We start from the raw sequence: 21337 nt of genomic DNA on the forward strand, positions 1-21337 counted from the left end.
GACAAAAAAAACTGATGGATGCAGTGCGCCACAATCGCGAAACGAAGCCGCAATGCGCGATGTGCAGGGATGTAAGCTAACTCAAGTTGGCGATATGATGTCGTCGAGACCGACGGTTGGTTGGTTGCGGTGTGGTGGGATGGAGTGAGTTCGAACTGTCGAGCAGCCAAGTGACTCGGAAAATATTTCTGAGTAATTGCCCGATAAGATAGGCCAAATCAGGCAATTTCATAGAAAGCAAACAAGACAAAGCCATCGCATCGCAACACAGAGTTGTCCAACAGTCGCTTAGTCATGTGATTCCAATCTGTTGATGTTTGGGCTCGACGCCTCAACACCACGTCAAATTCACCCAAACATCACCACAGTTACTAACGATGAGCGCGACCACATCGACAGAGACCCCCACACAAACAAGCCTCACAATTATAGGAAGAATGGCTGCCGCCGGCGAGGACTCCTCCACTCCTGAACCATCTGGCGAGTCCAGCCAAAGACGCTCGACTCGTGTCAGAAAACCTCCAACAACATACTCCCCACCTCCCACCACACAACGAAAGCGAAAAAGAGATAGTCGCGTAGGCGCTGGGAATAACGCGTCAGACGACGAGGAAGCTGCTGGTAGCGACGAAAATGATGAAGAGCAATCCGATGCGACTGACGCCACCGACCAGGAAGAAGCCTCTGAAAACGAATCAATCCATGTTGCCCCTTCTTCTAGAAAGAAAACAACAAGCCGAAGCAAAGTTGCTCCTCCTAGCAGGACCCGACCAGCTAGTACACCGGCTAAAAAGCCAGCTCCAAAGAAGTCAAGGACCGATGCTGGGCCCCCTGTTAAGGGCAGAGCTACCCCGCGAAAGAAGTCTGGAGCTGCAAATGGCGTTGTCGAGCTGGATGGAGACGATCTATTTAGTCAGTCATATTGATCGATGATAAAGATTTTCGGTACGAGGACAGTGTTACTAATGGTTTATGCTTCTAGACCGAGTTCTTGCTGGCGAGGACGCTTCGAAGATCGTTCAAGATTGGGTCGATTTCTATGAGTTCAATAACACGGAGGCGATGGTCGCAATGGTCAACTTCATCTTCCGAGTACGTAATGAAAATCCTTGTCGTAGCCAAAGTTATAATCACTGATTGTTTCGATGTTTAGAGTTGCGGTTGCAACCAGTCTGTAACAAGCGATGATATAGAAGACGCTGACTCTGCAGCAAGCAAACTCGAAGACATTCAAGAAATTTTCCAGAAGGTAAGCATTCATTACCCATCCGGAGCTAGCAATGATCTAATACCCCAGAATAGGAATCATCGGTAGAGTATCCGATAGCATCGAGAGCTCAGAAATACCGTCGTTACCGATTCTGCCTTACTGCATTTTTCTACGAACTCATAAATCACATTTCCACGTCGGGTGTTCTTACCAGCGACCCAGCACTTATCGAAAATCTTCAAATTTGGATCACTACTATGTCTAGCTCCCCTCTACGACCTTTCCGACACACCAGCACAGCTATCAATCTTTCTATCATGACGGCCCTATGCGGCACAATGGCGGATATCGAAAAGTCTATCAACAATAGCACAAAACAACTTGAATCCGAAAAATCCAAAGCTAGAAAAAATGCAGGCAGGATCAAGTCCCTTGAAAGCACCATAAATGAAGCACAGGAAAACCAAGAATTCGTTACGGACCAGATCAGCGACATATACGAGTCGGTCTTCGTCCACAGATACCGGGATGTTGACGGGAAAATTCGTGCAGAATGTATCCATGAACTTGGTGTTTGGATCCTCAAGTTGCCGAGCACCTTTTTCGAGTCGTCGTACCTTCGTTACTTTGGTTGGGTACTCTCGGATACTACTGTCGGGGTCCGTTCTGAGGTCATTAAGGCCCTGACAAAACTATTCAAGGATCGCGCCAATGTTGGAGGGTTACGAAGTTTCACGGAACGTTTCAGAGAACGATTAGTTGAAATGGCTCTTCAAGATGCAGACTCCGGCGTCCGAGCTGAAACAATATTGTTACTCAACGAAGTCCGACAAGTTGGATTTTTAGAAGCTGATGATATTGTTAACATCGGGAAACTTCTTTATGATGCAGATGCCAAAGTCCGAAATGCTGTTGCTGATTTCTTCGCAACTAGTGTGCAGGAAAGCTACGACGAACAGATTGAGGATTGCGGTGGCGAGGATGCAGTCAAGGATGCCCTCCAAACGGCGGGCGATCTTGATGACGAGGATTTTGAAGGCCATCAACTAAGTTGGATTAAGTTCAAGAGCCTTGTTAACTCTCTATCTACATATGACCCCGATGACTCGGCCGATAGCCAGGCTCGGGAAACTAATACGAGAGGAGTGGCTGCTCTTGGCCTTCAATCTCGATTCCAGCTTGCTGGCTCGGCTTTATACAAGGCAATACCGGAGCTACATGTAAGTTCATTTATTTATTTATTTTTCGAAGTGCCGTTACGGATAACTGACTTTTAACTGCTGTATAGGACTGGGAAGACCTCACCAAATACCTTTTATACGATCATACTGGGAACCAGAAGAATAACTCAGACGACGAGACCCTGTCTTGGATCAAAGGCTACTGCGCTCTGAAAACCAAAGAAGAAACCATCCTTCTCCATGTCCTCCACGCCTCTATTACATCCGCTCTTGCCGCTGCTGCAGACGCTACCACTGTCACTACTAAAACGAAGCGAAAGCAATCGGAGGCGCCAGATGAAGAAGATATCTCACGAAGCCTAGCCCATTATGTTCCACTGCTCCTTAACAAGTTTGGGCCACCACCAGAGACCGCCGCCACTGTCCTTCGAATTGCGCAACTCATGAAACTCGATATTTACCAGGAACTTCGACAGATGAGCGCATATTCACTTCTATTAGATGATGTTATTCGCCAGTTCATGACTCATTTGGACGAATCCGTTCTCAAGGAAGCTAGCGGGTTCCTTTTACGTGCGGCATCATTTGACGAGCTAGAGGAAGTTACTTCACAGAAGGTTACAGGACTCCAGGATGAAGTTACGAACTACCTTGTTTCCTTGGCTTCTGGGAAGAATCTTGAGAAGGGTGATATTGGCGACCAAACGCTCTCAGACCTCGAAACTGGTGTGAAGAGATTACAATATCTTGCTAGTGTGACAAATTGCAAAGAGTCTTTTGAAAAGGTTTCAGCCTCGCAGTCTAAGGGTAAAAGCAAGAAAGGCAAGGAAGTCGCTAAAGACTCTCCCGGGGCAGAGTCCCCCGCGGATGTCCTTACCTCCATTCTCGGGCGAGGCAAAAATGCTGACGAGACCGAAAACGATCTTTGGTTATCGTCACTCAAAACTCTCACCTACTACTTTATGTGGAGTGTCGAATCAGTCACAAAACTCGATCTTTCCTCCGATGAAAGAATCGACGAACATCTCCCACAACTTGAATCCCTACGGACAACAGAGGCTGCAATCACTGCTCGCCTAGAAGATATCATCAACGTTCGCGACCTTGATGAAGTCCGCATCGCAGCAGCCGGCGCTCTACTCGACTTCCACACTTTCAATGCTGTTCTTTCTGCCACTACTAAGCTCTCAATGTTCCCCCGCAAGGTCCCCGAGGATATTCAGGAAGATATTCTCAAAGTCTACATTTCAGCTGAAAAGAAATTCGCAAAACTTACGAACAAGACGGTGGCTTCTGGTAGTGACGATGAAGGAGAAGAATCGGAAGAGAACACCGATCTGGAGGCTGCATTATTGTTTGAGCAGCGGCTATGCGAGTTTGTGGGGAAGATTACGCTTGCCGTTCTCGGCGAAGTTATTGATGGAAGTATATTCAAGGCTAGGTTGCTAAAGAACAAATCACAGCTTGGTCAGAACCTACGCGAGATTTTGAACCACCTGGATCCACCGAAGCCAAGGCCTTCAAGGGCAAAACCAAAGGCTAAGCCTGTTGTTACCACTACCTCCGGAAAACCATTTAAGAGTAAGGAAACGATTGAAGATAGTGATGAAGAACATAACGAAGAAGAAGCCCGCGAGGAAGAAATACGTCGACATGAGGAGATGGAGCGTGAAGAGGAAGAAGAGCACCAGAAGAGGCAGGAAAGTGTCGTTGAAGATGAAGACCAGGAGATGGTGGATGCCGATTAATGATTCGATTCAAAGAAAGGATTGTTGTCCTTTTGTACTTTTATTCTGCTTTTACTCGATCTTCTTCTTCCTTTTTTTTTCTTCTTTTCTTTTTTTCTTTTTTTTCTTTTTTTTTATAATCTTGGTTTATATTTTTTTTAATGGTGGCTTGTGAAGGGCGGATTGCGATTGTTTGGTTTTCCTGCTTCCTGATTTCTGTTGATATGCCTGGCTCCCCGATGAAACCTTCTCATCCTCATCTTCACTTCCCTCCATCCCTACACCTACACCTACACCTACACCTACACCTAACGAACCCTATTATGTATCACTCCCTTTAGCCCACGCCTCTTCTGCATCCATCCTACGGATAGAGCACGCCGGGAAAGAGCACGAAACGTCTAGAACTCATTGTACTTTTATCACCTCGTGAACTCGGTATGCCGCATTCCCTTCCCTTTATGCCCCTGTCAATGATAGTTCTATACTTTTGCTACGCCCCCTATCTCCGCCGCTGTTGCCGCGAACGACATGATACCCTTTTGCACTGATCAAAACGGGCCTCCCTGTCTCTGTATTCACGCTCGACTATACATTTCATAATCTCATTTCCTAGTGCACGTGCTAAATAGACTTTATTAACTATATATATTTCCGTAGAAAACGCTTCTAAAGAAACAAAGAACCAAATATATCGTACACCCGTAGGCCATAGTTAGCATAAAAAGGAAACTTTACATGCCTCCACTCCTCGCTGCCATCAAGGCTCTGTACCTCTCCACAACCCCCTTCCTCTCCTCCTGCAACATCTCTCTCCTCGCCAAACTTCCACTGGCCTTTGGAACCTCTAAACCTTGAATACCTCCCACCCGACCCTTAGTCTTATCCCTCAGCTTCTCCTTCGGTACAGTTAAAGTCGGCGGGGCTTGCGCAACGTCATTGATGCTACTTTGTACAGCTCCCCTCTTTTCTCGTAATACCGCAAACGGACTTGGACTTCTATCCTTTCTTTTACCCTTTGTCGTCTTGTTGACTTGTTGTTTAGTATGCGGGTTGTGATTATGAGGTTTTAGATGATTTGGTAATAGATCGCCGTTATCGTCGAAATCGTAGTTGTCTTCCGTAATATCTTCTGCCGCTTCCGCTTCTTCGGCCGCTTTCTTTTTCTTTAGCTTCCGGTTTTTAGGGTTGTCTTCTCCACGTTGGAGACCCTTGAAAGAAACGGGGATCGCTGCATCGACTCGACGGGAGAAGTCGGACAGTTTTTCGCCGGGGAGCAGGGTCAGCGGTTTCGAAGGTTCCGGAGCGGTAGTAGTAGAGGGTTCGGATTCGGGTAATGTATCGACTGTATTAGAAGTACCGACGGTGTTTGATTCGCTCGTTGGATCTGAGCGTTTACGTTTCTTTGAAGTAGACGTAGGTTTTGTTTTTGGTTCATCGAGGCCGTTGGGACGTTTACCGGTGGCAGCGTAGGCCATGAGACGGGTGAATGCTTTTGGAGTGTCATCGTTGTCATTCTTTGAACGTTTGGATTTCTTTCTTTTGGGTTTGGAAGATGAGGAACTGTTCCTTTCGTGATTTGTGGGAGGGGCCATTTTGGGGGTGTGTGTGGGGGGGGTTGATTGGTGGTGGTTGTGAGGGTAAATTTGTTAAGTATTAGGTGGATTAGTGAAGGGTTGAATGTTAATGTTAGGATAAGGTCGAGGTTTTGGAGAAAGCTGCTGCGACGATATCGAAATTTTGGACAAGGGTTTTTGCGACAACGCCAAATTTACAACAAAAACGACCAAAATGCGCGCATCTCATAAACGTGGAGGGTGTGGGAGTCTAAGGTATTCCTTCACGAAAAAAGAAAAAAAGGACGTCAACAAGGGTGGAAAGGGTAGGGAAACAAGAGGGACGCCAAAAGCTATGCAAAGAGTTCTATACTACAAGATATATGAATTAAAAAATGAAAAAGAAGATCTGAAGAAAGGCTCGCTCGCCATCATCATAGCGTCAAGCATCAATATTTATGATCATGCTCATTCATCCAAAACCATCAGATCAACCCCTTCTGGAACTTGGATACTTCCTTGGTCGCTATCAGCCAGAGCTCTCTTTCGAGCTCTGTCTAGAGCCTTTTGCCGTTCTCTCGTAACAAGGCCTCGAGAAACAGAAGTATTTTCCAGTATAAACTTTCTTTCAGGGACACCATCCTCGTCATCCTCGCCGTACTCCTTGATTATAGCAAAGAAAAACTTATTTGAGACCGTCGGATCCATAATAATCGGCCTGCCCTGTATTTCTTGCCTTTGTGCAGCGAGGATACGATATCGCTGCTCTAGAAACCTTTGGTCATGTTTTCCGCTATTATACTGGTTTATTAGAGACCTCACATGGTTTTCGAGAACTTCGATTCGTTCTCGGCGTCTTGTTTTGGCCTCTTCGAGATTCCCCCAAAGGTGGAAGAGTTCGTTTTTCAGTTCGTCGTATTTATAACGGTTTGCATCAGCACGAAAGCTAGAAGAATTTCATTAGCACAGAATTTACATATTAGCGCGAGCAGCGATATTATACTTACTCGCAAGGCTCCGGAGTTAATAAGTAACGTCCACCAGCGTCATCAACGTGAATGGTAATCATCGCATCATCCTCTTTCCCAACGACGTCAAGTTCAAAGCACCAGTACCACTCCGGTGGATGCTTGGCATGCCCAGATTCGGTACCCATCGAAGCTTCCAGATCAACGGCGCATGCTCCAGTATCACCGTTGATTCTTCTAGCGAAGTCGCGGATATCCGAGGGTCGAAAATCAACTACCCGACATTCGGTACGGTATCTCCGGTTGAAGAAATCCACGTCGTCCCCATCAAGCATCCTGAGTATCTTTCCAAGGGTAGTTGTCTCGACAGAGATATAGCCACAGTGCACTATGTCGTAAGATTAGAAGTAGTGACTTAAATCGGGGCAGGATTACTCCTTACCTTGTGGGTTGTTTTCTTGTCGTTTTTTTAGCTCTGCCGCAAGCTTTGCTTGCGCCTTTTCCTCCTTCAGCTTTCGCTCCCTCACACTTCTTTCGTTTTCGTTCTGAGCGACAAGTCTCAAAAGCTCTTTTTTCCGATTGTGGAGCGGCTTCAAAGCAGGGTTCTCAGGCCTTAAAACCTTGAATCCATCCCTGAAGCTTCTTGCTTTTTTGCCATCTGAGATCGATCCTTCCCATTGACCACTTTTCCCTCTCTTTATCAAAACATTCGTGAGCGCCAGGTAGCATCCTTCTGTTATTTCGCTATTTGCCTTCTGTGCCCAGCTATCCCAGCATGCGATCTTTAAAGAGTAAAACCCAAATGGCTTCTCAAACCACTTTTTATTAGCTGATTTCTTCGGATTCCGCGTAACACCGGCCCCTTCGAGCATATAGCTTTCGGTTTCATTACGAACAGTCGGTTCCATTTCATCACTAAACGGATCGATACCCCTCGGACATAAACTCTTGTTTTCCGTAAAATCGGTAACCGTGATTTCAACAAATCTATTATGCGACCAGACATGCTGTACAAAGCACGTCAGGTCGTAGAAATGATCAAGTTGAATCTCTTTTATCAACGCGGCTTTTTTGAGTACTTCTTGCTGAGGCTTGACATCTTCGTTATAATCCCGCTCCGTCATACCATGACATCCGGCTAGGCCACCGCGTGTATGAAAAAACTCGAAAATATCCCTGCAAGCGTCGTACTCTTCCTCTGACAGCAAGTCTTTCTTTTTCTCGGGGTCTTGGACACGGTAGGGTCCGTTGTCAACAATGCGTATTCTAATTCTATCATTGCGTTTATTTTGGCCGCCGGCGGACTTCCTTTTGCTCGGTATATCAGCTTTGCAGATGACCCAGGAGGACCGAGTCTTATTTGTCATGCCGACGAGAGCATTTCCCTGATTTTTCAGTGCTACGACCTATATTTTATAGATAAGAAATTCAATGTTACATCTTATGCCAGCGTAATTCTTATATAGTATTGGGCTTTTATAATCACCTTGATATGTTTAAATACAACGATAGTTTCGCCAATGTCCATCTCCTGAGGCAGAGATTCCGCATCTGGTCGAAATATCCGAACTGTAAGTCTATTCTCGTAAACCGTAGCAGACTTGTCGCATAGTTCAATCGTAGCTTGAAAATCTTATAATAGAAATAACAAAAATCAGCAAATATATCCTCGTATATTCTATAGTAGCTAGGTATAAGCATACCGGTACCATAGGACTGCTTGGGGGCCTTGAAGCCGACTGATATCCCAATTAAATCAACGAATTGGTCGATTTTAGCCTTAGCCTCCGTGACAGAAGCGTACTGGGCCTTTAGTGACATGGTAAGGCGCTGTATGTGCGTACGATGGTCCAGATGGCGGATAGGGAGTTTGTTGTTGCTATGATGGCGTTTAGGTGTTGATATGTTGGGTTTTTTTGAAGTCGCGTTTTGGTGTCTAACTGTCGCCAACCCCCATGTGTTGCACGCTATAGGACCTTCGGCATCACCATTTCATGGGTCTATTGACATGGCATACACCCAGCCAATAGAACGTTGCACGCTGGCAGGGGGGGTACATCAGACCAAAGCGGGTCCAGAATCAGGGCCGGACTACAGACGCACAGCTGAAAGCTTGCACTTGATGCTGGCATCTGCATCGGTAAATATTGAAAACCGGGCTCACCGACAATTAGTTCCCCAATTCCAGAACATTGCCTACCAAGTACCTGAATATTAAATGATACTAGCGATACAATAGTACTTAATACCTATATGTGGTATGCATATGACATGTACAATATCTATACTATCTATACAATGAACTATAACTGCGCCCCAAAACTCCACACAAAAACCATACAATGTTAACGTTACGAAACCAATGCAACCTCAGATCAAACACGAAGTATCTATTCTAGTCACATCCCAAAATCTAGCTCGCTGCCCATCCTCTTCATCTCCCTTACCGCCTTCCTAACATTCGCTGCTCTCCTACAAACCGTCCAACTGTTGTACTGCATTCCATCAGTCCACTCCGTAAATCGGGCTAACACATCAGGGTCGTTATCTCTGTTCGCTTTCTGAAACATTACTTCATACGGGTGTACTGTTATTCCGTAGTACGATTTATTCCAATATATGTCTCCGTGTGTGCAGGTATTCGCATAGTCCTCAGATGACCTAAAAGCAGTCATGAGCGCGGTGACATTGTATCCGCCCTGGGTTATGGCGCCTGTAATCGAAGTTTCGCCGGTAACGGCATTTCCAAGGGTATTAAAGCAGCGGTTTATTTTGGGAAAGAGAAGGGAGAGACCGATACTGTCAGTGGTGAGAACCATGGATTGGACGTGGCGGGGTTCATTGCAGTTGTAACTTATTCCTACTAACTTTACAACAGTTAGAATCAATTGAAGTTGGTGCATTACCCCGTGCGTGCTTCAAAATATGCATATATGAGGGATATCAACGCATAGGAGACAGATCTATCCAACACCCAGCAATTGCAACTGCTGTGGTGCATAAAGGATAAATAAAACAGGTGGGCCAGCGACAAGCATGATATGGGTGTGGTGACACAGTGTGCTGAGAATTGAAGGGTTTTCTTTTTTGCTTAGACCGGAAAACCGAATCGTGGGATTGACCCGGCTAGTGGTAGACCAGGAGGTACGTATACTCGCCCCACCCGTTTTGCTTACTTTCGCCCCCGGCCACTAGAAAGTCGCTTGAAAACCCAGAGGGGGGTATGCTTACGTATATCACTTACTTTGTTTTTATCCGTGACTTTGGCGAGTAAAGTATCCGTCCAACATTCTCTGCTCCATGTCGGCAAGAAAGGCCCTCGAACCGATGCATTCATCAAGATGAATTTCTTATATTTTTGGATGAGAAATTTATTCTCCTTGTTCAGCACCTCTGCATGCGCGCCAAGGTCGAAGCAGGTGTTATTCCTTTCAGTAATTCTGATATTTGGCTTATTTATCGGGATCGAAGATTTAATGGTGGTGGGACCGTTAAGGATGAAGATGAAATCCGCTTCAGCATGAAGGCCGTGCCTGATAAAGAAAAGAAGGTTTTCACGGGCGTTATCGGTTTCGTGGTATGCATAGAGGACCAGCGGGCGGTCTTCCTCTTCTTCTGGCTCATCGTGTACTGTCACATTCTGGTTCTTAATATCGCCCAAGAAACGAAAAAAGTTAGCGACAAGATATATCGATATAACTGGGGATAGCAATTGACATCGTGGTATCGTACCGGTTGTACCGATTGGGTTGTATCCGCTTCTGAAGGTTTGATAATATTGATGCGATCGAAGAAGCTCGTATCCTTCTGCGAGGATGCCAAACCGTGGTATATTGAAATGACGCCAGCGAGGGAAAAGATTGCTACGATGACCCAGGTCAAGGGGCTTACCCTCCGTATGGGCATAGGCTTGTGCATTTTTTCTAGTATATTGTTCTTCTATTTTTTTTTTAACAAAAAGAGAGGGAGGGAAAGGGAGGAAGAGAAAGAGAGGCTATGGGGTTATAGCATCAGGAAATCGAGATTCATCCGTTACTAAAATCAATGCTATGTATTGTCCAGAGAAGCCGTACGGGTGTTCTATCGTCTATAGCGGGATACCTGCTGTGCAACAGTCAAGCTTCAGGAAGCATATATTTATATATATCGTAAACGATTTTCCGTAAGAGGTTATGAGTAGAAATGATCAAAGAAGAAGCGGACTGAAATGGTCCGAAGTCGACATACAGACTCCTGAGGTGTTTATATGGAAACTGGTACATAAAAACAAGCAATTACAGGCCGGATGCCCTTGATGTGGCTTAATGGAGCACCAGGTTAGGATACTGTGGAAAGTTCATGGGGGTGGTAAGAATACACTACAGTGGGAAGGAGAATTGGAACCGATGGGCCAATTGAAGTCCCAATCGGGTGGAGGTTGGCAAAGATACTTTAAGCTTTCTTTTGTTTTAAAGGTACCTAGGTGTGCAACCTTAATTAAGATCAGACGGCGAAAGTTGGTATAACTACAGGTCCGCACCAACCCTGCCCCTACATAGGCTGGGCTAGTAGTTAGTATACTTAGTAGCTTTCGTAATCTGTGTATTTTTTTCCCCCTTCTAATTCTTTCGCTTGTAACACGGCGATCAATTAGCGAGTGATGATGTTTTTGTAGAGTTATGGTTTTGCGGGTAACTAGTAGTAGATGAATCGAATCTCGTGTAGGATTTTTTGACAGTCTAGAAACCATGACAAACACTCTAGTAATACATATAATTAAACTGCTCTCGGTTCTCTCTAAAGTCCTGGTAGTCTCATTCCTGGAGTGTCCCATACCACCTAGATACGGGCTGCGAGGTAAGCAGATGAAATCACACTGATGAAATAGTGCATATGGTAAGTCTCGGCAATTGGTGCTTTATTCGTTTTTACTTATCCGCTTCGAGATCGTCATATTTTTAATCTTATGGGACTTTTATAGTGGTACAAGTACAGTACCGCGGTGCTTATTAGCAACTACTACCAGGTATTGGCTTCCCCCATTAATAATGCCTGTCATAGGCGACTTGGAATCACACTATCTGTGTTGCCTGTTGCATTCTTTGGGGTTAGTCCTGCCCTGTTCCATAAACGGAAAAAATGCGAAAGGGCAAACCTCCAAGAACAATAAGCAACACGGCCATGTGGGACAATATCAGTTGAAGCTATAGGTGGTGCAGCACAGTACAAGGTACTTACTTACCTAGCCAGTAGGAAATTTCTAAATTTTAGCAGCCTGGTTGAGGGAACAGTGGTCGCCAAGCGAAGGCTGGCGAGACCCGTTCGCTGAAAAGACGAGGGGATACCGACTATCCCGATGACTTGGATACCTATCAAGTTCATACGCCACCGAACGGACTCGGTGGACGAGGAGGGGTAAATTAATGGTATTAGCTTCAGGGTGCTCGGGCGGTTAGAGCTCAGACATAGCTGCACCTGCAGGTCGGGCCAGCTTGCGTTCGAAGTTCCATGCGTTTAAGTACTTAGACCTTCGAGGCTACTATAAGGCGTGGGTATATCATGTATTGTATTAGGAGAAGTAGATACTTAAGTACTTAGGTACTTAGGTGAAGGACACCTTAGGAGCTAGCTCTAGAGCTTCCGTAGATTTGCTGCAATAATCGACATACATATACTTATCTGCATTACCTATGAAAGACCTTCTACGTGTGCATTGTATCCTAGTTAGTAGCTATTGCCACCGAACGAGATACTTACTTAGTTAACTACTTAGCTTGAGGGGTTGCAGCTGAAGTTTGCCTTCTTTGAACATGAAACATAGAAGGCCTTGAGACTTTACTACCACTACTAAGACGAAGAAGATATAGAAGAGGAGCTGTGCATGAGTATTGATTGATTGATTGATTCTAGACGGAGTGTATTGGGTATAGTTACTTAGTAAGTAAGTCCTACTTAGTTACTGGGTACTAGCTTTGTTTCTTCTTCCTTTGTTTCTTTTCTTTCTTCCCTTCTGGTCCCCACCCAGTAACTAGGAAGTAATCGACCCTCCCTTCCCTTACCCTTTCCCCTAAGGAACCACCACTCCCAGTACTTAAGTCCCTTCTTCTTCTTTCTTACCTTAGTCGAATCAAACAATCAGACAAACAACCAATTCATCTGCATTGCTCTTTATCCACACCTTCATCACCATCACCAGCTGGACTTCAAACCATCCGACGTCTACGGTTCGTCGTCTTAAAGTCATCGTTGATACTTTTTCGAGGTTGGTTTGCTCAGATCCTTCTGCTCTTCGCTTTTGCTGTTGCTCGGGGCTACTTAATTTCATTTTTTTCTTCTTTCTATTTTCTAACCTTCACCAGTCATTTAAAGCTCCGGCTCGTGCGCAGAACATTAGGTAGCCATCCATCCCCCCCTCCCTCACATCAAAATACCCCTCCTCACCAAACCTCTTCAAACTCTCCCATCACCATCTCTCATAGCTTCATTAGCACCAACGTGTCTTGTTGTCTGTTCATCGAGCTAACTTTTATCTCCCTCTCCTTTTTTTGTGCTCTTCGAGAAGCTTGTTTGTGCAGGATCACGCAAACCAAACGCAGCGGGCGGAAATATTTTATCAACTCGAAAAATTTATCCTCTCTTCTTCCTCCCTCCTAATCTAGTCATCTCCACCACCACACCACCAAAACCACAACCATCAACAATATCCCGTCAACATGGCCGACCGCTTCATCCCAGAACATAGACGAACAAACTTCAAGGCCAAGGGCACTTTCAAGCCTGAGGAGCTTCGTCGTCGTCGTGAAGAGCAGCAAGTCGAGATCCGCAAGCAAAAACGCGAGGAGAACCTTGCCAAGAGACGAAATCTCCAGATCACAAGCCCTACACCACACTCTGGCCTTGCTGGTGTCGATAGTGATGATGAGAGCGCTAATACCGAATCTCAAGTAAGCCTTTTATTCCTATATATCCTCATATCTACCACCCCTCTCCCTCTGTTCTGGGGTTCCTGGTGGTCTTCGCTTGTTTCTAAGTGTTGGTGGGGCTTTATCGTAAAATCCTTATCGGACCCTGTCCTATTATCTCGCCTGATAAATCCCAGTATCCCTTCCAGAAAGTATATATTGTGCCTTTGGTCGCGTCTTGTTGATATATATATACGTTCTTTTATGTCTTATCCTTCTCTACGTGTACTTTTGGAATTTTTGCTAACCTTCATGGACACCCCTTCCTTTAGCTTACCGAGGATCTCCCTTCCATGATCCAAGGTGTCTTTTCCGACTCTATCGACCAACAAATCCTAGCCACCACCAAATTCCGAAAGCTGCTCTCCAAGGAAAGAAACCCACCAATCGAAAAAGTTATCGAGTGTGGTGTCGTTGTTCGCTTCGTTGAATTCCTTCGATCTCCTCATACTTTGGTTCAATTCGAAGCCGCCTGGGCTCTTACTAATATCGCCTCTGGTTCCGCCGCTCAAACTCAAGTAGTTATCAACGCCGGTGCCGTGCCTATATTTGTTGAGCTTTTGAGCAGCCACGAACCCGATGTTAGAGAACAAGCTGTTTGGGCTCTTGGTAACATTGCTGGTGATAGCCCTCAATGCCGAGACTATGTCTTGAGTGCTGGTGCCCTCCGCCCGCTTCTCCAACTTCTTGGGGACAGCCGCAAGTTGAGCATGCTCCGTAATGCTACTTGGACTCTTAGCAACTTCTGCCGTGGAAAGACTCCACAACCTGATTGGCAAACCGTATGTATATCCCTATCGAAGCTTTCCGCTAGCAGTGCGACCCCTTTTGGCTAACGCTTGACATCAGATACTTCCTGCCCTCCCAGTATTGGCCAAATTGGTTTACAGCTTAGATGATGAGGTCTTGATTGATGCCTGCTGGGCTATCAGTTATTTATCCGACGGCTCCAATGATAAGATCCAGGCCGTGATCGAAGCGGGTATCCCACGTCGTCTCGTTGAGCTTCTCATGCACAACTCTACTAGCGTTCAGACACCAGCTCTTCGATCTGTCGGAAACATCGTCACAGGAGATGACGTTCAGACCCAAGTTATAATAAACTGCGGGGCTCTCCCGGCACTCCTATCCCTGCTTAGCAGTACAAAGGATGGCATTCGTAAGGAAGCTTGTTGGACTATCTCGAACATTACTGCTGGCAACTCTTCACAGATCCAAGCAGTCATTGATGGAAACTTGATCCCCCCACTGATCAACCTGCTCAGCAACGGCGATTTCAAGACAAGAAAGGAAGCTTGCTGGGCTATCTCCAATGCTACTAGTGGCGGTCTGCAGAAGCCTGATCAGATTCGTTACTTGGTCGCCCAGGGCGCTATCCGTCCATTGTGTGACCTTCTCTCTTGCATGGACAATAAGATCATTCAGGTTGCCCTCGATGGCCTTGAGAATATCTTGAAGGTTGGCGAGATGGACAAGGAGACTAGCGGCGAAGGCATCAACAAGTACGCCTTGTTTATTGAAGAAGCCGGTGGAATGGAGAAGATTCATAACGCCCAAAACAACGCCAACGAGGAAATCTACATGAAGGCATATAACATCATTGAGAAGTACTTTGGCGACGAGGAAGACGAAGGAGATGTTCAAGGACTTGCTCCCCAGCAGACTACCGAGGGCAATACTTTCAGCTTCGGCGCCCAGCCCGCCCAGGGAGGATTCAGCTTCGCCAACCAGGGTGATACTATGGACATGTAAGCTGTCTCGCTTACCTAACATAGCATGCACACCTACCGGACTTTTCAATCGATTGAATTACAAGAGGACTAGTAGAATCGGAAAAAAAGCACACGATGCAGCTACGTCCTCCTTTTCATTCGACTCGATTACAAAGCTGTTCCTTTTCTTCAAATATCGGGATTTAATGGTTTTTGTTAGTGCTTTCAACAATTCGCTTTGTTGGTTCCTACGTCTACCCTCGCACCTACCCCCATATTTGAAATGTATTCACCCAATCATGTCACCCTAACCCCTCTTCTTTCACACCGTGTTCTAGTGATGATATCCTGTACGGCCCCCTCTTTTTGTAATATTTAAACCCACGTTCACGTCCTGATACCAGATTTCTCCTGTAAACCAATATTTCCTTCCTGTATGTCCCTTTTCCCTTTCAATATATTTTCCCGTAAAATAAACTGTCTGCGACTGTCCCCTTTCCTTTTCTTTCCTCCCTCCCTTCTTTCTTCTTTGCGACAAATGCCCCAAAGCCTCCTTTATTGCTTTCGGATTTTTGTTTTTTATCGTTCCTCTCAGCATGATTCTTCGGACAGGTTCACAGTTGCCGGCGTTTTTTTTGTATATCCTGGTCCCTCCTACACCCCGAATAAAAGTTGGGGACACAGGAAAGCCCTTTTATGTAGTTCCCTATCTATGAGAAAGACCCCTTTTGCGCAATGGAAAGACCGAAACCCCCATGGAAGCCCCTCCTCTTCTACTCCCATTCCATACTACCACCCACCACACTATACCGCCATTACTATACTACACTCCTTGCTGTATGCACCCATTAACGTTTAGCCGACGATGTCCACGAGACATTTGTATTACACCTCTTGTAACAAACAAACAGTGATGTTTTTATGTAAGCGATGATGGCGAAGATGAAGAATAATAACAAGAGCGAACAGAACGAATAGAAATAAGAAAGAAACATTAAGTCCAAGTAAAATTAGTATCATGATGGCTTGGTTTTCATACAGACGATCGGATCTAGACCGATGACATCAAACCCTTTTAAGCCTTGTGATGACCGGTACCATTGAGATCGCTTTTGTGGCTGATACAAGGGGAAGCAGGATAAATGATGTTTGATAGATTGACTTATGTTATACTTATCTTCGATTCAAGATTGAATATCTCGCGGTGTACACCTGTATTTCTCTCTTTCTTTTCTCCACAATACGTACTAGTTCTCCCTCTGTCCTTCTCAACCATCTACTAGCCAAACAGCTATCATCGTGTTGGCGAACAAGAACGAACGAACACCACCACGCCAAAAACAAATACCCTGCAGCTTATAACACCTCCAAACCAGACATACCAGCCAAAAACGAAAGAAAAAAAAAAAAAAAAGGCCCGCCGTAAATGCCGCCCAAAAAGCCTGCAAAGGCTGCCCCAGAGAAATCCAAAGCTGAACCTGCTGTCGCCAGCTCCAGCAAAGGGAAGGGCAAAACACAATCCACCACTAGCAGCGCTAAAGGCAAAGGCGCTGCTGCCGCCGCCGTCGAACCCCAGGAACCTCCAAGACCGAGCTTGAACGAGATAATTGGCGGGAAAGGCTGGACCGGAAAGCTCCCTGTGACCATCTTTTATGAATTGACGGTCAAGAATCATTGGGATAAGCCGGAGTACACTAATGTATGCGATTTCATGAATCTCTTTCCCTGTTATCATAGCATTGCTTATCTTTCCGTGCTTCTCTCCCCCAGATGGAGTGGCTAACAGCGCCAATAGAGACAATTCAAAGAAGGTCACCAGTCTTCCGTCATAATCCGTTACAAGAACCCCAAAACCCACGAGACGGAAACAATCCGTTTCGATCCTCCTTCAACCCTCAAGACCGTCCCTACATTCCATCCAACAGCACTCGAAGCTCGACATTTCGCGGCTACATATGCGTTACACAGGGTTTACTCCGGTCGAAACCTTCAATATGCGCTCCCACCGACTCACAGGCCTTACTGGCAGGCATTCGAAACGGTTAAGAAGGAAGATGTTAAACAAGGACTAGAATCGAAGTACAGCGAAGACCCTTTTCTGGTACAGCGTGAAAGGATAGCTGCAGATGCTGAGAAAGCTGCAGCGAGGGAAAAGGCTGCTTTGGTGGGAACCGTTGCGACTACCGGTGCACATGCAATATCCTCCAAGCAGGTACCCAGGGGCTGGGCTGGCTCGGTCCTTGTCAACATGGGAAAGGGCTCGAGAGGCCTTCTCGAGAAGTTCATTCGATTGAACAAAGACTGGAAATATGACAATACTCTCGACAATACGACAAGATATTCGATTGTTAGTCAATTGACTACCGCTGGGTTCAGAATCAGCCATGCAGAGGAAGCGTGCGAGTGGGCTACAAATCTGGAGGACGCATTAGGTTCGAGGTTGGTCGCAAGTTACTAGGATATCAAGAATGGTCGGCTGATTGTGTGGGGGTGTCGGTTGTAGAATGGTTGCTTATTCATGTTCCCGAGGACGATATGCCAGCAAAGTATCTGCCAGATAATTATACGGTTGGAGCAGTGGCTTTTGTTACAGATTCTTTGGCGAGAGAGTACGCTGCCAAAAGTACGTTAGAGGTTCTCCTAGAATAATTTGGAGTCCTTTCGTTATCTTAAAAGAAAACTAGCTAATGTGGTATTTAGGGCTTTCGACGGCGGGGTACCCCATTGAAGCCGCGCGTGAAGCACTTGCGGCATGTAGCGATAATGAAACCCGTGCTGCAGAGATTCTCATGCAAACGCTAGTCTACGGCGAGCCCAAGCGACGAGCATTCAACAACGAGGACGATCTCATAATCTTCGACGATGAACCGGAATTTTCAGATGAACATTGGAAAGAAGAACAAGACTCCCTCGAAGCTATCTACGGCGAAAAATTCACCCGAGTCTCCGAAGACACTTGTCACATCAAGTTGGAAGTTAACAGCAAAAAGCTTCCGACGAAGCTGTTTCTGGAAGTCAGGAAGCCATGTTCAGGCTCTTATCCCGATGAGATTCCGATATGGGCTGTAACCAGCGAGCCACTATTACCTTCACATGTGCGGTTGAGCTTGATTAGACGGATTGCTGATTATGCAGAGCCTTTAAAGGGCGAAGCTATGATATTTGCAGTTGTCGATTGGCTAGAAACTTCAATTGAAGAGATGGTAGATCGACCTGGCAAGCTGAAAGAAGTATCTAGCGTGGTTGCTGGCGCAGCTGCTATCAGGAGTGCACATAAACATATAGCACAGAAGAAGAAAAATCCGAAGCATAGATCCAACCCGATTGATTGGACCCCGGGCCTTCCTGAGGCTTTGCAAATGTTAAAACTTGCAGAAGAGAGAATGGATTCTATGGAAGGAAGAAAGATGATGGCTATTAGAAGATCACTACCAGCTTGGAACCTTAGAGCACATATTACTGAGTGCATTGATAGTAACTCAGTTACCGTCATTTCTGGTGAAACCGGTTCTGGAAAATGTAAGTGTTCTCATAGCTATCGAAGCTGTGAGGGTGTAGCTAACAGAATACCACAGCAACACAGTGTGTCCAATTTGTCTTGGACGATTTGATCCGCCGGAACCTTGGGACTGCGGCAAAGATTCTTTGCACGCAACCCAGACGTATTTCGGCCATTGGTTTGGCTGAGAGAGTTGCTGCGGAGAGATGCGTCGCAGTGGGAACGGAGGTTGGATACGCGATTAGAGGAGAGTCAAAACTAGGACCTAATACCAGTATCACTTTTATGACAACCGGTGTCCTCTTGCGACGTTTGCACGATGGTGATGGGCTATCGGATGTTTCTCATGTCGTAATTGACGAAGTTCACGAACGATCCCTGGATAGTGACTTCTTGTTGGTTCTAATGAAGAGGTTGTTAGAGAAACGGAAGGATTTGAAGTTGGTTTTGATGAGGTAGGCTAGCTGTGAATTTTGATTATTTATGACAGCAAGACTAACGATATTTAGTGCGACCTTAAATGCAAAGGTCTTTGCTGACTACTTTGGCAACGTCCAAATCGTCAATATTGAAGGGCGGACATTCCCCGTTAACGATTTGTAAGACGGTTCCCATCTGCCTCTTGTATCTTTGACTAACAATACCCAAAGCTATCTCGACGATGTCCTTCGGTTTACGAACTTCAACGCCTTGGCTCGCGGAGAAAAGTTAAGACCAGTGGATGCCGATACAGCGGATGTGGATCCTGCCATTGGCATGCAAATGAGAGCCCTTGGACAAGGTGTCAACTATGAATTAATCGCCGCCACCGTCCAAACGATTGATGAAGAACTTGGCGATAAAGACGGTTCTATTTTAATTTTCCTCTCGGGTACCTTGGAAATTCATCGGGCGATAAAGGCCATTAACGATATTCCGGAATCATACCGATACCTCGCATACCCGCTCCACGCTTCACTCATTCCCGCCGAACAACGAAAGGTCTTTCTACGTGCACCAAAGGGACAAAGGAAAATTATTTGTGCGACAAACGTCGCCGAGACTTCAATCACTATTGAGGATGTTGTGGCGGTAATTGATACCGGCCGTGTGAAAGAGACCTTATTCGATCCCGAAACCCGCATGATACGGCTCGCGGAGACATGGGCATCGAGGGCGTCTTGCAAGCAGCGTAGGGGTAGAGCTGGTAGAGTTAGGGAGGGTAACTGTTATAAATTGTACACGAGAAACGCAGAGATGGAAAAGATGAAGGAAGCTACAACACCAGAGATTTTGAGAGTGCCTTTGGAGAATATATGTAAGAGTTAGGATACCTTCCCATGAACTATTAGGGATTGGCTAACAATGGTTATGGTTTGACAGGTCTTACGATTAAAGCTATGGGAGTTAAAGATGTTGGAACATTCTTGAGATCAGCGTTGACACCACCGGATACCCGTACTGTGGATGCGGCGCTAACGACGTTGACTCGAATGGGAGCTCTCAGAGATGATGATTTGACAGGTCTTGGAAAACATCTGAGTACGATCCCGGCGGATGTGAGGAGTGCGAAATTGATGATATACGGATCCATATTCGGCTGTGTAGATGCAGCTTTGACGATTGCATCTATATTGGCGGTCAAGTCACCATTTGTTGTTCCTCGAGACAAGCGGGACGAATCGAGAGAGTACGTATTTTCTTTTCATAAAAAGAAAAGCCTGGAAATGCAACTTTACTAACATATATGTATAACCATAGAGCCCGCTCTTCCTTCGGCGCAGGTGGTGGAGATTTATTCGCCGACTACCAGGCTTTCGAAGAATGGTCGAATATCTCGCCAACCCTCTCACACTCCGAGCTTCGCAACTGGTGTGACCAGAACATGCTATCCCTCCCCACACTCAACGACATCCGATCCAATAAATCACAATACATCTCTTCCCTCCAAGAAATCGGTTTCCTCCCATTATCCTACCACAAAGACGCCGGTTCCACCCGTTCTCTAAACTCACAAAATGGGAACGACGCACTAGTCCGCGCCATCGTCGCCTCTTCGTTCAGTCCACAAATCGCACGAGTCCAACTACCGGAGAAGAAATACGCCGCAACAATGAGCGGAGCCAAAGAGTTAGATCCGGAAGCCAGGACCATCAAATACTTCACAGAGGACGAAAGAGCATTCTTACACCCTTCGAGTACATTATTCGACGCCCAGGGTTTCAAGGGAAACGCAGCGTTCATGGCCTACGCGAGTAAAGTTTCTACGTCGAAGATTTTCCTGAGAGATGTTACACCTGTCAGTGCTTATGGTATCTTATTGTTGGGTGGGAATGTGGAGTTGGATATGAGCGGGAGAGGGGTGAAGGTCGATGGGTGGGTTAGGGTGAAATGTTGGTTGAGGATCGGGGTTTTGGTGAAGTGTTTGAGGGTTTTGTTGGATAGAGAGTTGCAGAGGAAAGTGGAGAATCCGGGGTTGGAGGTTGCGGGGAGTGAAGCTGTGGCGTTGGTTAGGAGGTTGATTGAATTCGATGGGATGGATCCGGCGTAGATGCCATTTAATA

At 45.9% G+C, this 21337-nt stretch overlaps 6 protein-coding genes across 6 annotated transcripts; 3 read left to right on the plus strand and 3 right to left on the minus strand.

Moving 5' to 3' along the window:
* Positions 1-437: 437 nt before the first annotated feature.
* Positions 438-4139, plus strand: AOL_s00083g401 (uncharacterized protein; the record flags this gene model as incomplete). Its single annotated transcript, XM_011125580.1, has 5 exons — positions 438-912; positions 983-1092; positions 1154-1249; positions 1303-2430; positions 2499-4139. 5 exons carry the CDS (start codon positions 438-440, stop codon positions 4137-4139), a joined length of 3450 nt encoding a protein of 1149 aa, XP_011123882.1.
* Positions 4140-4852: 713 nt separating this feature from the next.
* AOL_s00083g402 (uncharacterized protein) lies at positions 4853-5713 on the minus strand (the record flags this gene model as incomplete). The annotated part of the gene is made up of 1 exon (XM_011125581.1): positions 4853-5713. The coding sequence occupies one exon, from the start codon at positions 5711-5713 to the stop codon at positions 4853-4855; it is 861 nt and encodes a 286-aa protein (XP_011123883.1).
* Positions 5714-6142: 429 nt separating this feature from the next.
* Positions 6143-8463, minus strand: AOL_s00083g403 (uncharacterized protein; the record flags this gene model as incomplete). Its single annotated transcript, XM_011125582.1, has 5 exons — positions 6143-6620; positions 6682-7030; positions 7085-8048; positions 8129-8274; positions 8346-8463. The coding sequence occupies 5 exons, from the start codon at positions 8461-8463 to the stop codon at positions 6143-6145; spliced, it is 2055 nt and encodes a 684-aa protein (XP_011123884.1).
* Positions 8464-9041: 578 nt separating this feature from the next.
* AOL_s00083g404 (uncharacterized protein) lies at positions 9042-10560 on the minus strand (the record flags this gene model as incomplete). The annotated part of the gene is made up of 3 exons (XM_011125583.1): positions 9042-9509; positions 9887-10288; positions 10375-10560. The coding sequence occupies 3 exons, from the start codon at positions 10558-10560 to the stop codon at positions 9042-9044; spliced, it is 1056 nt and encodes a 351-aa protein (XP_011123885.1).
* Positions 10561-13334: 2774 nt separating this feature from the next.
* AOL_s00083g405 (uncharacterized protein) lies at positions 13335-15335 on the plus strand (the record flags this gene model as incomplete). The annotated part of the gene is made up of 3 exons (XM_011125584.1): positions 13335-13565; positions 13856-14365; positions 14433-15335. 3 exons carry the CDS (start codon positions 13335-13337, stop codon positions 15333-15335), a joined length of 1644 nt encoding a protein of 547 aa, XP_011123886.1.
* Positions 15336-16721: 1386 nt separating this feature from the next.
* AOL_s00083g406 (uncharacterized protein) lies at positions 16722-21324 on the plus strand (the record flags this gene model as incomplete). Its single annotated transcript, XM_011125585.1, has 9 exons — positions 16722-16994; positions 17091-17727; positions 17799-17918; positions 17996-18814; positions 18871-19249; positions 19304-19393; positions 19445-20091; positions 20157-20463; positions 20535-21324. The coding sequence occupies 9 exons, from the start codon at positions 16722-16724 to the stop codon at positions 21322-21324; spliced, it is 4062 nt and encodes a 1353-aa protein (XP_011123887.1).
* Positions 21325-21337: the final 13 nt, after the last annotated feature.

The sequence above is a fragment of the Orbilia oligospora genome (genome assembly GCF_000225545.1).
Source record: "Orbilia oligospora ATCC 24927 unplaced genomic scaffold scaffold00083, whole genome shotgun sequence".
Lineage (NCBI taxonomy): Eukaryota > Fungi > Ascomycota > Orbiliomycetes > Orbiliales > Orbiliaceae > Orbilia > Orbilia oligospora.